At 46.4% G+C, this 15,672-nt stretch overlaps 1 protein-coding gene across 1 annotated transcript in view; it reads right to left on the bottom strand.

The window, feature by feature from the left end:
* Positions 1-15,672, bottom strand: part of LOC135829210 (uncharacterized) — a 51,083-nt gene that overhangs the window by 34,810 nt on the left and 601 nt on the right. The window contains exon 2 of the mRNA XM_065341616.1: positions 5,381-5,486. Within this exon, the coding sequence (XP_065197688.1) occupies positions 5,381-5,446 (66 nt within the window). The 5' untranslated portion in view covers positions 5,447-5,486. The remainder of the gene's footprint in view (positions 1-5,380; positions 5,487-15,672) is intronic.

Consider the following 15,672-nt stretch of genomic DNA (forward strand, 5'->3'; position numbering starts at 1 on the left):
TAAGAGTAACTGTCCACCACTGTAACTAGATACTATAAACAGTTAGAAAGTGCAACAACTAGGCTGACAGAGTACTGGGACATGCGACGGCCTGACAATGAAGCCTAGTTCACATTCGACGCAACGCCGACGGTACGGGACGTAAGAGCTTGTCGGGAAAGCGGGGGTGAGCTGTAGAATCCTGTACGATTCGTACGGCACGACATGCAGCAGTCGTTGCGACGTTCAACGTCGAACGGCACGAGTCATAAGGCACGGTTCGTGACGGGGTGACTTTTGGACCTAATTTCTCGTTTTTCGGGAGTTCTTTTCAATTATTTCTCCTTGAAAGAAGAGGAATCAAGTTCACAATACCAGTTTTTCATGAAGACCAAAAAATTAGCCCTGAAAGTTGTGGCATTCAAATAATAGCCCCAGGAAATGATAGAATAGTTCGTCTGTCACGCTTCTGAACTATTCCTAAATACAATAAGTGACATGAGATCTTATGTTGCTAAAATTCAACTCAAGTCGTGCTAGCCATTCTATGAGTTATCATGGGAAGCGCAGTGTTTGAAATGCTAAAAATTTCCAAGTACCAATGGGGAGTAGTCGGCGCACGACGCCGTCTCCTGTTCACACTCGAATTGCAGCCGTTTTGTACGCTTGTGTCCCCGTCTACGCCCGTCTACGGTATGAAAAGTTTTGATCGATCCAACTCTTCCCGTCGCTTCCCGATCTGTACGGTAGTACGGTTGCGTTCCCGTTCCTGGTGTTCACATTGGACGCCGTCAGACCGTGCCGTCGCTTCCCGTCGATCCTTACGTCGCATCCCGTCGAATGTGAACTAGGCTTTAGCTTCAACACATCTCCGTAGCGCTAACCAACAGCCTTCCAACTCGGAAGGCTCGGAACGTTCATAGTATAATAGTGTAATAATATAATAGTATAATAATATAATAATATAATAGTATAATAATATAACAATATAATAGTATAATAAAATGTTCACTAGTCTGAGGGAAAGAGACAAACGGGAAAAGTCTGAAGAAAAAATTGACTGTAACCACCAAAGTATAATAATATAATAGTATAATAATATGTATATGTTATCGCATGGTTGCAAGAGCCTTATGGCATATTATTGCCCCGAGAGGTTAGCCCGAGGGCCGTAGGCCCGAGGGCTAACCTCGAGGGGCAATAATATGCCATAAGGCCCGCAGCAACCATGCGATAACAAATTTATCACATGGCCCACAGAGCAGACCATCGGGCTGCTGTTGAAATTAGCCCAAATGCCAACACATTATGACCAAAATGTATATTGATGTGCTATCATTATCAAAACAGGAAAAATGAAGATATTTCTCCAACATCCTAACAAAAAGTCTGCTACAGGCCATCAGAGAGTATACAGTACTGAAAGACGGAGACAGAAAAAAGTGCCGGCACCGCATCGTCATAGCAATAGACATGGCAATGACAATAAAATACAGCAGAATCATAATTTCAGTTGAAAATTAAGAGTGCTACCACAAAGAGTTTCTTCATGTTTACATGTGTATCAGGAAGTTGTCAAATACAGTACTGCAACAAGTGCAAGTATTTGACGACTCCCTGGTGTGTAATTCTGAGGACAATTTTTCTTCTTTTTTCCAGCTCCAGATAGCTGTATTTTTCATTGCAAAATATTCCTGAATTGTGTTTGTTGTTCAAGCAAAGGTGAAGGCAGAGGACAGATGAGCCTGGTAAGAGTTTTGCGTGGCACATGAAGACCACACACAGGCAGTGACTTTGCGAGGATCTGAAAACGCATGACGCTGAGTTGAATTTGTGTTATTTCAAATAATTATTTGTGATCACAGTACCACTTCGAGCAGAACTGAATCTTATCCACAAGCTTACCGACGGTCAGGCTGCCAACATGACTGAACAAATGATCCCTGCAAGCAGCACACGGCAGACGTCCGAATCCATGTCCATTGCCGGGATGTCCATCTCCAAAAAGAATTCCATCTTCGTCTCAATGCTACACTGCGACTCGTCGTAGAGTCGTACACACGGTACAGTCTACAGACTAGTACAGAGCTAGCCTAGAGTCGTCGTAGTCACGCAATCACTGAAATAAACTATTTGTTTGCGGTCAAATAAACTATTTTTTTGCGGGCAATATCGCATATTATTGCCCGCGGCGCGAAAGGTGCTGATTCGCTGGAGTACGGGCAACAATCACGTGCCATGTGATAAAATAATATAATAATATAATAGTACTAGATATATATAGTATCTAGTAACAGTGGTGGAGAGTTACTCTTAACTCGTTTCCATATGTCCTTTTCCTTTCTACTTTTATTATTGGCTTAATACCCGAGTTTCAAATAATATAATAGTATAATAGTATAATAATATAATAATATAATAGTTTGAAATAGTCTAAAAATATAATAGTAGAATTATAGTGTCTAGTGTGTAGTCACAGTAGTATAATATATATACCCAATGCTACTACCCAATGTAGTATATTATATATATATATATATATATATATACACTCAGACACAAAGGATCTCCAAGTTTCTCAGTGTTGCTACTCTGAGTTCTAGGTGGGAATCACAGGTGGAGAAAAGAAGCACGCTAGCCAGTCTAGGTGGGAATCACAGGTGAAGATAAATGTGGCAAGTGTGGTAGTGTGAGCAATCGCGCAGGCCGGGTGGTGTGCATAAAGTGAAGTAGGATGCATGCACATTAGATAGCAGGAGTTCTGTATATGTGTAACAGATAGCAAGCGCAGTCTACCTATGCCTATCGGAGAAGATCGCCATAATGAAGAGTGACAAGGCATCGCTCCTCAACACCAGATGCAGCCTGGTCACAAAATGTCGCCACAGCACCAAGTACCTCCTATCGGAGGTGACCTGAACTGTAGACTGCGCTTGCTATCTGTTACACATATACAGAACTCCTGCTATCTAATGTGCATGCATCCTACTTCACTTTATGCACACCACCCGGCCTGCGCGATTGCTCACACTACCACACTTGCCACATTTATCTTCACCTGTGATTCCCACCTAGACTGGCTAGCGTGCTTCTTTTCTCCACCTGTGATTCCCACCTAGGGTGCTTCTTTTCGTCTTTTCTGGTATGTAAAGGGATACTGATGTGAGAGAAGAGTAAGTTGCCTGAAGAGTGCTTTTGCACGAAACTCAGAGTAGCAACACTGAGAAACTTGGAGATCCTTTGTGTCTGAGTGTATAACCCCGCTCTGTCTTAGGACATTGAGCACTTTTTGCCGACGCAAGAAATACTTCTATTGTTCTATATATATATATATATATATGAACTGGTTTTGAGGGAAAGAGACGAACGGGAAAAGTCTGAAGAAAAAATTGACTGTCACCACCAGGACTCGAACCAGGGACCCTCGCTTGTAGCCAGCGATGCTCTAACCACTGAGCTATGGTGTAGTCATAGCATATGGTGTAGAGTATATATATATATACTCAATCTGCGGACAGCATGCTGTTTCGTTCTTTGTGGACTCTTCAGCGCAGCACAGAGGAAATGAGGCCGAACCTGATAGCAATGGAAATAAAAATTTCCAATCAGGCCCGAACGTACCTTGCCAGAGTGCTCAAACTGACAAGTCAGTGAGCTCTGCATAATGCAAACAGCAAAGGCACTACCCCACGCAAGAGTGCTCAACTGCTACAAGGGCAGGAGCGAAATACTTGAGTATATATATATACACACAACAACAAGGTTGTAAGTTTCATAACACTAAAAGCTTTTCACCCATTTTCATCAGTAGGTACATGGGAATGAGCAAGAACGAAAACGAAGCCAGAATTTATACTGGGGGTAGAGAATCAGCAAGAATATTCTTACGCGCCTCAAGTTCACACTACACTACCATAAGAATGTATGGAGCAGTGGAAAAATGCGGGAAACAACACATGAAGGGAATGCAGTACCAGAACAAACACGTGATAAAGTTGTCAGTCCGGTTGCAGCTTGAGGCCGAACCTGATAGCAATGGATATATAGAGTCTGCTATATATAATTATATATTTATATTTTTATTTTTTTATATATATTTTTATTTTATTTTTTTATATATATATATATATATATTTTTACCAGAGCCACGTAAACCTGTCATGTGTTAGCCATGAATACGGGGAGTGGTGGCGTGGTCTGGGATGCTCTGCCGACCTTGGGTCTCGGCTTCATCACAACGAGGCGCGCCAATAGAAGAGAGAGAGAGAGAGAGAGAGAGAGAGAGAGAGAGAGAGAGAGAGAGAGAGAGAGAGAGAGAGAGAGAGAGAGAAGAGAGAGAGTGTGTGTGTGTGTGAGAGAGATAGATAGATAGATAGATAGATAGAGAGAGAGAGAGAGAGAGAGAGAGAGAGAGAGAGAGAGAGAGAGAGAGAGAGAGAGAGAGAGAGAGAGAGAGAGAGAGAGAAGAGAGAGAGGAGGAGGTGAGAGAGAGAGACAGAGAGACAGAGACAGAGAGAGACAGAGAGAGACAGAGAGAGACAGAGAGAGACAGAGAGAGACAGAGAAAGAGAGAGAGAGAAAGAGAGAGAGAGAGAGAGAGAGAGAGAGAGAGAGAGAGAGAGGGAGAGAGAGAATGAGAGAGAGAGAGAGAGCGGGGAGAGTTGGGGAGCAAGAGAGGGGAGAGAACTAAATATAGTATAACTATTATAATGAGTAAGGGGTGCGCATTCAGATCAAGAGAAAAGGATAAGCAGGGCACGAGGCGTATGGCAATATGCAGCAGTGTGTAGGCAGATGTGCATTACAGAGTGTCAGTGGTCCAGTGCCATTGCTGAGCACGGAGGTGCCGGAAGACAGACGCTTTGAAACTTTGCAGCCGTTTCCGGTCAGGTGCACCCAAACACCATCGTCTCTTGGATAGTCTCCGGAATGAATCATGCCAGCCCTATGGAACACGCTTACGAGTTAAAGCGCTGTGGACCCTGGCTAGCGCCAGACGCTACTGAAGTTTCTTATTTTGCATAGTTTTGGGTATTAAGCTTTGTGGACCCTGGCTAGCGTGAGGCACTAGTATTAATTTTTGTATTGTCTTCGGCATGGCTAAGGAAATGAGGACCCTGGCTAAGTATGACACAGCTATGTAACGAGCTTCAGACAGCTTTGGGAAGCGACTGGCTATGTGCCATTTGCAGTCAGTGCTACTCTAGTGAGCACAGCACGGCTCCATCTCTTCAGATTGGTCATACTATTTTAGCGCATACCACACCATACTGCTTCAATATACATTTCTGACCGTTTCACAAGCTGGCTAAAACAATTTCGTGAAGTGTTGACTTGTTGATGATGAGCAAGGTAAGACATTGAATAAAACTCGATACATGTACTGAGCATAACAACTAACCTTTACAAAGCCTAGGTTTGGGTCTGCCACACTTTCAGTCTCGTCACTTTCTAGACATTCGGCCATCGGAAAACATCCTGACTGCTCAATTTTAAAATTAGCACACCTATTCAAGAGAGTGCATAAGAAAATGCAAAAAGCAAGCAATGTGAGAGTTTGGTCATGTCCTTTTGCAAGTGCTATGAGCTTGATAATACTCCTATCTTGAAAATGTTCTAGATTCTGAATTCTTTGCTTTATGCGTTATTGCGTGGACTAATTGAGGAGTGGGGATTGGTCGGCGTATTTGTCAGCAGCGGCTGAAGCTTCTAGCAAAACTCTCCCACTATGGTGTCCAGGGCAACTCTCTGGAGTGGTTCCTACGGTACCTGTTGGGGCGTCGGCAAAGGGTCCAGGTGGATGGCGACCTATCGCCCTATTTCGGGATCCCTGCCGGCGTCCCTCAGGGATCTGTTCTTGGGCCGCTTCTATTCCTCATCTACACCATAGACCTTCCACACGCATGTGAGAATTCCGGCACCACCTGTATCCAATTTGCAGATGACACCGCTCTGATTTCCATAGCGAGAACTCTTCAAGACTACACCCGAAACCTACAAGAGAGTGTCAAAGCAGCTGAATACTGGCTTCAAAGATGGCACCTGCTGGTTATCACGAAGACAACACTCACTCTCCTGTTCTACCACAATAACCGCCCCCCCCCTTCCCCCCTGAACAGCTACCCCAGATCACCCTCAGGAATAGTCCGCTTACCGTAGCACCTCGAAATAATCTTTCAGCATGACCTCCGTTGGACGGAGCATGTTGAATACATAGTAAAAAATCACTCAAGTCTTTCAATATTCTTTTTAGACTAAGGTCTACACTCACCAGTGAATCTTTATCTCACATCTACCAGACATACATACTACCTATATTCTCATATGTGAGCAATGCTCTCACACCGTTGTCACACACTTCCCTTGACAGGCTAGAACGACTCCAGCGGAGAATATGTCTCCACCTTCCCCTTTACACACACTTAGAACACTCCAAATGTTTGCATCGCATCAAATGGCCAACATTATTTTCACGGTTTAAAGTTTTATATACTTCGCACATTCTCTGCGCCACAATTATGCCGCACCAAATATACTCTCGCTGCATACTGCTAGCAGCGTGCAACTTTCGTATAATTTTAGTCGCTCTTGTACTTGGCACTTGCCAACTCCGCGGACTGATCGCTGTCTCCATTCTCCCCTTTACAATGTTTCACGGCAGTATTGCATGGAACGCTCTCTCGGCTGATGTAAGATCGACAACTGCTGCCGATCAATTCAAGAGAGCCCTATCTGATATTGACCTAATTAACTTGTAAACTCTATGCCAACAGTCAAACACCTCTCGCTGTACTTCATGTTCCCTGGACTGCTAAAAATTGTGCCCATCCAACAACGTCTACCAATATTCACACATCTATTTTCATGAAATGCTTCCACTACATATAATTTGTTATCACAATTAAAAAAATTCACACAAATTGAGTGTCAGCATACACACAATGTCATAACAAACAGTTCTATAATAATAATTATACCGCTTGCATGTCTTTATCTCTATACATTTCCTCATATAATTTCTACAAAAGAGAAAGACCAAGGAACTACAAGTTACGCTATACTGTCTACTAACACCACCAGTTACTAAACAATCAGCTCATGCGATAACATTGCACGACACTGACCGACGGTACTGACATTCTACAACTAACTGGCTAACAGCTCTAGCACATCTAGGATGCGCACTCCAACAGCCTTCCAACTTGGAAGGTTCTAAGATAGAAATAACATAAGGAGGGGAAGGTGAGCGCAAGCAAGATAAGCACAAGCTTAAAGTCTCAGCTGTGAAGGACGTTGGCGGATCTTGGCATATCAATGACGATACTGGCAAGACCATTGGACCATACGGTCCAACCACGATTCAAGACGCAAAGCAACATTCCACACAACTTGTGTGGCTCAAAAGATGCGAAGATCAATAAAAAGGGAAGCTATGCGAACAAGAATCATGAAAAACCGAACGCCTCAGTAAAACAGCACTGTACTTCGTCTATGACAATTTAAATGGACAATAAGGGAGTGCGCATCCAAGATGTGCTAGAGCTGTTAGCCAGTTAGTTGTAGAACGTCAGTACCGTCGGTCAGTGCCGTGCAATGTTATCGCATGAGCTGATTGTTTAGTAACTGGTGGTGTTAGTGGACAGTATAGCGTAACTTGTAGTTCCTTGGTCTTTCTCTTTTGTATAAATTAAACCTTGGCTCTCCATCTGAGTTCATATAATTTCCTTCATCTTTCTGTGAGAACCGGACCTTTGGGCTGGTAAGAAGGCAATCATGCCTGTGCAATTGGTGATGTAAAATAGAAGTCAACAACAACAACAACAACAATGTCCTTCATTACTTTAATTGCTTGCCCACCCAGCTTCGCGAAATCCCTTCTCGTATTCTCTTCAAATCCCATATATCCCTGCTGTTGCACAACTCTGTATGCTCGTCTAGCGACCACACCTGCTCACTAGACAGGTTAGCATTTTACGGTTCACGCTATTTTCGACGGTCGGCCTGTACCGGTTCTTGTGTGCGTAGACATGGCATTTTACCGATCACGCGCTAGATCCAACGGTACTCGTACCCAACACCCAAAATACCGTCGGTTTGGTACCGTTTCAACGATAGAAAGCTCTGTTTGGCCGGAGAACGAAGCGGTAAGATTCCAACTAGGGTTACCTCACACGTCTATCGTTGCATCAGGAGTGAAGGCTCAGAAACCGAACTGCTAACCATGTCTCGAAAACACACAAAAAGCAGTATACTTGCCCTCTACACGTCGACCATCGAAAACAACAACAACAACAACAACAACAACAACAACAACAACAACAACAACAACAACAACGACCTTATAATTGAATAGGCATGCATTGCTGCCACCCCGCTCTCAATCGCAGCTCTTGACCATCTTGAGCGAATCCAACGCAAGGTGGCCAGCATGGGCCTCCGTCTACTCCTCTACACTCCTCTGAATCATTCAACACTGCTCCATCGGCTCAAATGGCCGACAATGTTCTCTTGCCGCAAAGTGAAGCTCACCCTTCTTGCCCACTCCATAAAATACCAATATGCCCCACAACACATACGAATGCTCAACACCCTCGATCAAGTTACGGCCCAGTATAGCCTTCCACACGCACGCACTTGGTACCTCCCACCCTCCAGAACTGATCGCTGTAAAGACTCCCCACTGTACAAGTCCCTAGAATACTACAATGCCCTCCCTGCTAGTATTCGTGACGTCTCCTCCCGACCTGCTTTCAAACAAGAAATCTGCGCACTGCTGATTAGCTCAATCTGCTCCTGCAGCTCTCACCCTCTCCCATACTTGTAAAATTCAAAGTGATGTAAATCACTTTCCAACTGCATAACCCACAGCCCCACCCACAGCATCTCACCTTCTCATAAACTTACTACCTCCGACAAGCAAAACTTGGCGTTTTTTTGATGTTTTTGTGGTGGTACCAAAAAAAGGCTGTGAGGTACGACCTACTTGTAGCTCCATGCAACCGGGTGCAGGAAGCCAAGCGACGGGCTGGTGATTGGCACATGGCTCAGACTTAGTCAGATTCAAGCGTGTCTCTCGTGTACCAGCAAAACTGTGCGCGCGTCCATTCTGCGAAGGAGAATTGTCGTGCTTTCGCGTTTCAATGCAAAACCAAGGAGTTCTCTCTCTCCTCTTGGTCACTCCGCCAGCACAGAGTCCATGCGTCCATGCCAAACAATCCTAGCCTCTTTCAACAGCCACCAGAGCGATGCGTCTCTGGTGGCTAAGGAAAATCGCCAGGAATTGCTGCAGGCAATTTTGGACAGTTGGCGAGAATACCCTGCAAAACAGTTGGAGTGCAGGCGCTTGTGGAGGTATTGCACAGTTCTTACCACGTCAATCTGGATAGTGGCGGCGGAAACGACTACCCTCGACACCGTGGCTCGAGCACAGCACACAGGAGCGACATCGAGATTTTCAGAGCGATTACAACAGAGGTATTTCCTGCAAATGAATCCGCTCTAGTCACACTTTCGTCTCCAGAAGAAACTGCGATCTCTGAATCAGAGGAGAGTTGTTCAGCCTAACAGATGTCTCTAATGTCCTTGTTGAGCAATACAAAGTTGAATTTTGGTGAGTCAATCATTAGTTTTGTTTATAAAGTGTGAGTTATTTCGAGTAATTTGAAGTAAAAAATCTCTTAACTTGTTATTGGCAATGGTGCCATCGTGAGAATAAAGAATTCAACAACAACAACAACAACAACAACAACAACAACAGCAGCAGCAGCAGCAACAGCAGCAGCAACAACAACAGCAGCAACAACAGCAGCAACAACGGCAACAACGGCAACAACGGCAACAACGGCAACAACGGCAACAACGGCAACAACGGCAACAACGGCAACAACGGCAACAACGGCAACGGCAAAGGCAACGGCAACGGCAACCGCAACGGCAACCGCAACGGCAACCGCAACGGCAACGGCAACGGCAACGGCAACGGCAACAGCAACAGCAACAACAACAACAACAACAACAGATTTGGCGCGTGCTGAAGACCTCCTCTCCTCACTGGTGACTAACACAGACATGTCTAACCAGCCAGCAAACCCCTGGATTACCTCCGAACGACGCAGGAGACCCAGTCCCAATGCGGAATCCTCACCTGATTTCAAAATTTCCAAAAAACAAAAAGAGAGCAACAACATCGACCCTGGCCAAAGCCAACCCCTTGCCCCGGCACAGGGCTCACGCTTCAGCCCACTGGTGTCACACGATACTCAATCCTAGCGCTGTCCTCCACACAATATCAGTGAGAACAATACTTTCAATTCCGGAAATACCAAAAAAAAAAACGAAACAAATTACAAAAATAAATAAAAAATAATGGAAGTCGCGAATTTCATCAGCTCGAACGTCAGGTGTCTGTTCAACAAGATGGACGAGCTTAGCCACGTGGCAAAGTTGCAACAACCGTCAATAATCGCCATCCAGGAAACCTGGGCGGATCCATCGGACAGCGACGGGATGTACGCCATCAACGGCTACAAACTCATAAGAGCGGACCGGGACACCTTTGGTGGAGGAGTCGCCACGTACATACCACACAGCTGCCAACACGAGACAATTACCATTCCCATGACTCAAGCGGAATGTATTTGGATTAGAATAACAATCGGCCAAGCCTCCCTTGTGGTAGGGAACATCTACCGTCCCCCGCGGTCCGACCCCGCAGAGTTCGTGATGGAACTGGAGAGAGCCATAAAGCTAGTTGAAAGACCCCAGGATGAGATACTTCTCCTTGGCGACTTCAACGCCAAGAACTGCTTGTGGCACCCCAGCGACACCACCGATGCCTTAGGTGAGGACCTGCATTGGCTGTGCGAGACTCGTGGCCTCACACAACACGTCTCCTTTGCCACCCACCTACGCCAACACACACCTACATCGTGCCTGGACCTGGCCATCTCTAGCCTCAGCCGCCATAACATCACCATCACAAGCCTGCCCCCTATGGGTGCCTCTGATCATGTTGTCATACAAGGCAACATATGACCCCAGCAGCACACCTCCCACAGAAACAATAATACAAATAATAATAAAAATGAGAGCAGTACTACACAGCAAAGCACCTCCAGCACATACTGGTTGTGGAGCGAGGAACGCATTGCGTCCCTGCGTGAAGCTCTTGCTACCTGCAATCTGCAGTACGATCCACATCCCACTGACCCTCAGCCAGTAACCTCATTCTGGAACTTCTGGAGAGACCAGATACTGAAACTAGCCGTGCACCACTGCCAAGTGACCAGAAGCAAGTCCCGCAAAAATTCTACGCCCACTCGTCCCTGGATGACGAAGGATCTCCTGAGCCAGATCAAAACAAAGCACAAACAGTTCCGCACCTACAAGGCGACCCAACTAGACTCAGATTGGAAACTGTACACAGCCCAGCGTAACCGAGTAACCGCTCTTTTGCGACAGGCTAAGTCCGACTTTGTCCAGCAAACAACGTCAACGGGTACAAACCTCCACCGTCTACTGAAGCACCTGAAAAAACCGCCTAAGCAAACAATTCCCACACTATCGACAGCCAACTCCACTGCAGCCACGGCTATGGAGAAAGCAACAGCTCTCAACAAGTTCTTTATCTCCCAAAGCCAACAGTCCATCGACAAGACCACCTGTACTACACCAGACATCAACACTACCCCTGACATCAGTCATACTCTAAATACAATCGCAGCAACAGTGGAAGAGGTCGAGAAGCTTCTATGCAGTCTAGACACTGGCAAGAGCCCAGGCTTTGACAACATCCCAACTCGGCTCCTGAAAGAAACTGCAAAGGAAATCTCCCCATCTCTCACTAGTCTCTACAATCTGTCCTTCAGAACCGGAGAAATACCACAGGATTGGAAAGACGCAACTATTACACCCATCCCCAAGTCAGGCAACCCCTCCCATCCTACCAACTACCGACCCATCTCCCTGCTCAGTATAATATCAAAAACACAAGAAAAAATAGTCCACTCTCGTCTGTACAATCACATAGCACCGCACTTACCCTCCAACCAATCCAGCTTCAGGAAACAAGACGGGCCCACTGCCTGTGAAAATGCTACAACCTCGTGTAGCCAGTTCGCGGACGACACCGCACTAATTGCCATTGCAGGCAGCTACATTGAGTGTGAGGCTGCGCTACAAAGAAGCGTCGATGCCGCAGCAGAATGGCTAGTGCGCTGGCACCTGCTAGTCAATAAAACTACAACCGTCATCCTCCCGTTCTACCATGCTAACCGACCCCCACCACGACTACCCGCAATAAAACTTGGCCAAACCCTATTAGAAACAGTAACACAACATCGTCACCTCGGCATCATCTTTCAGCACGACCTAAGATGGTCAGCCCACCTTGACTTTGTGTTGAAGAAAGCCGTAAAATCTTTTAATATTCTCTTTAGGCTCAAATCAACTCTACACACTAAATCACTCTCTCTCATTTACAAAACGTATATCCTGCCTATAATTGAATATGCATGCATTGCTGTCACCCCGCTCTCAATCGCAGCCCTTGACCGTCTTGAGCGAATCCAGCGCAAGGCGGCCAGAATCTGCCTCCGTCTCCCCCTTTACACTCCTCTGGATCATTCAACACTGCTCCAGCGGCTCAAATGGCCGACAATGTTCTCTCGCCGCAAAGTGAAGCTCACCCTTCTTGCTCACTCCATAAAATACCAATATGCCCCACAACACATACGCTTGCTCAACACCCCCGCTCAAGTTACGGCCCAGTACAGCCTTCGACACGCACGCACTTGGCACCTCCCACCCTCCAGAACCGATCGCTGTAAAGACTCCCCACTGTACAAGTCCCTAGAATACTACAATGCACTCCCTGCTAGCATTCGTGACGTCTCCTCCCGACCTGCTTTCAAACAAGAAATCTGCTCACTGCTGATTAACTCAATCTGCTCCTGCAGCGCTCACCCTCTCCCATACTTGTAAATTTCAAAGTGATGTAAATCACTTTCCAACTGTTTAACCCACAATCTCACCTTCTCATCAATTTATCTCTTATTGGCGATGGTACCATCGTGAGAATAAAGAATTCAAATTCAACAACAACAACAACAACAACAACAACAACAACAACAACATGCTCTCCTGGGGCCAGACTCTCTCAACCCCCGCTGAAAAAGCAACCGCCCTGAACGCTTTCTTCATCTTGCAGAGCCAACAGTCAGTCACAGGGTGCCACGAGGAACTCCCCTCCATTCATTCCCCCACACCCAATACACCTGGCCTCACTACACTTGAAACAACAGCCCAAGAGCTCTCAAAGCCACTGTATAACCTGGATCCGTCAAAGAGCCCGGGCTGTGATGGCATACCAACCCGCCTACTGAAAGAGGCAGCCAGTTCACTTGTGCTGCCCCTAGCAACCCTTTTTAACATCTTCAAACGTTGCACTATCCCGCAAAAGTGGAGGGACGCAACAGTCACCCCCATCCACAAAAAGGACAGCAAAACCGAGCCCTCCAACTATCGACCGATATCGCTACTCAGCGTGACGTCGAAAGTGCAAGAGAGGGTAGTTGCTGACCGAATCTCGAAGCACATCCAACCTCACTTCCCCAGCGGCCAATCAGGCTTTCAGCCTAACGATGGCACCACACAGCAGCTACCTCAGTTAATCCATCAGATCACCAAGAAAAGAGATGCTGGGCAAACAGTAATTGCGTGCTTCTTCGACCTATCTAAGGCGTTTGACCGGGTGTGGCACCAAGGACTGCTTGCAAAATTGGCCCACCTGGGACTCGATGGCAAATTTCTTCAGTGGCTTGCCTCTTATCTCACCAACAGACAACAAAGTGTGCAAGTGGAGAGCAGCAAATCAACCTGGCTGAATATGCCAGCGGGGGTTCCCCAAGGCTCTGCCTTGGGGCCGCTTTTGTTCACGGCCTACACAGTCGATCTGCCAACCGCCTGCCTAAATGCCAACACTGAGTGCAGCCAGTTTGGCGACGACATTGCCATAATTGCCGCTCACGAGAAATTTCTAGCGGCAGAAGAGCACCTCCAGTCAGCTGTGACAACCGCCGCACAGTGGCTGAAGGATTGGCATCTCCTGGTCAATGAAAGTAAGACCACCGTCATCCACTTTCACCACACCAACCAGACATCTCCCAGACCACCATCAATCACACTCAACGATACTGTTGTGTATCGTGTCGGAGAAAGGCTTCTGGGGTGTCGTCGAGATCTCGTTGCGACCGTGACTCCTGCTTGTCTCCCTGGCTAGGTGCTGCTTGCTTTGCTTTTTTGCGTAGTGTTTTTGATTATTGTTTACTATTGCGTATTGTTAGTGTTCGTTGTGATTTGGTACAGTACTTGTTACGAGATACGACACATTGTGTAGTGTGTGTTTGCAGCACGAAGAAGACTGCTCACCAGAACGGTTAGCTCAGGAGCTTGGGCTTACCTTGTGCAATCACAGTTCATCAGCTTGGACATTGCGCTTGGTCCCATGCGAATAACCGACTAGAATAGTAATTATTTCTTCGTTGCATTTTTGAATTGTGTTCTTGCTAGCTCGTTGATTTATTTAGTTGATGTGTTGATTTGTGTTTGATTACTTATTTATTTGATGCGCGATTTATGTGCGCTGATTGCGTGATGGCATGCAATTATGATCATGCTTGCGCCAGCTAGCTAGATGCCTGCGCCGCGCACTGATGTTGAATGAGTTAGCATGCGCCCCGCGCTGTTCATGCATATATGGTACATGGTGTGTAATGTTTGCCGCACACGCGTATAGGTGCCGCGCCTCGTACTGCTCATGTGCCTCGCGCCGTACTATTGCTGTCGCTTTGCCAAATTTAGCTTCCGCTTTCCGAGCGCTGTACGCTCTTCTGTACGCTCTTCTGTACGCTCATGCCAAAGTTGGACGCACGTTGTGGCTGGCCAGCGCTTTACCCCTCATGCGTTGTTCTTTTCCTTGATGCTGTGGTTTGTTTTTCTTTAGTGTTCTAGAGTTCTCTTTCCGATGTAGTTCGTATTTTTCCAGTCTCTTCTTCTCAATGTATTCTACTGTTCATTCATTATAGTCCGTAAAGAATTACGTGACCTTTTGTCTTGTGGCGTCTGTGCGATCCTGAAACTTTTGAGGTGTTAGTAGTGAACACAACAGATACCAACCTCACTGTGGCCTCAAGGCATCGCCACCTTGGCCTCCTCATACTTCTCGTAATGAATGCCAGCAAGACTCAGGTCATATTCGTTCAGCCTCGTGGCGCAGCCATTGCCACACCCGATGTTTTCTGTAACAACGAGCAACTGGAGGTGACGGCCACCGCAAAGTACCTTGGTGTGATCGTTGACGACCAATTGTCATGGAGGTCACATGCCGACTATGTGTCACGTAGAACAGCACAAACCATAGGGCAATTGTGGAGACACGGGCGTTCGCTAACGCTGAGAGCTCGACGGTCGTGGTACACCAGTACGATGAACAGCCAGCTGTGTTATGCTTCAGCAGCATTCTACCCAAGCCTCACAGCTCAGCTTCTCGACCGTTTGGGGAAGATCAGCAAGGCTGGAGTCAGACCTGTGTTTCAGCTAGCAGCTTTCAGCTAAGAGACTCCCCATCTATGGTTTTCTTGATTTCTTTAATAGCATCCCACTCAGCCTCTGGCAAATCAACCCCAGACAAAATTT

This window comes from Sycon ciliatum, chromosome 13 (assembly GCF_964019385.1).
Source record: "Sycon ciliatum chromosome 13, ocSycCili1.1, whole genome shotgun sequence".
NCBI classification, from domain to species: Eukaryota; Metazoa; Porifera; class Calcarea; order Leucosolenida; family Sycettidae; genus Sycon; species Sycon ciliatum.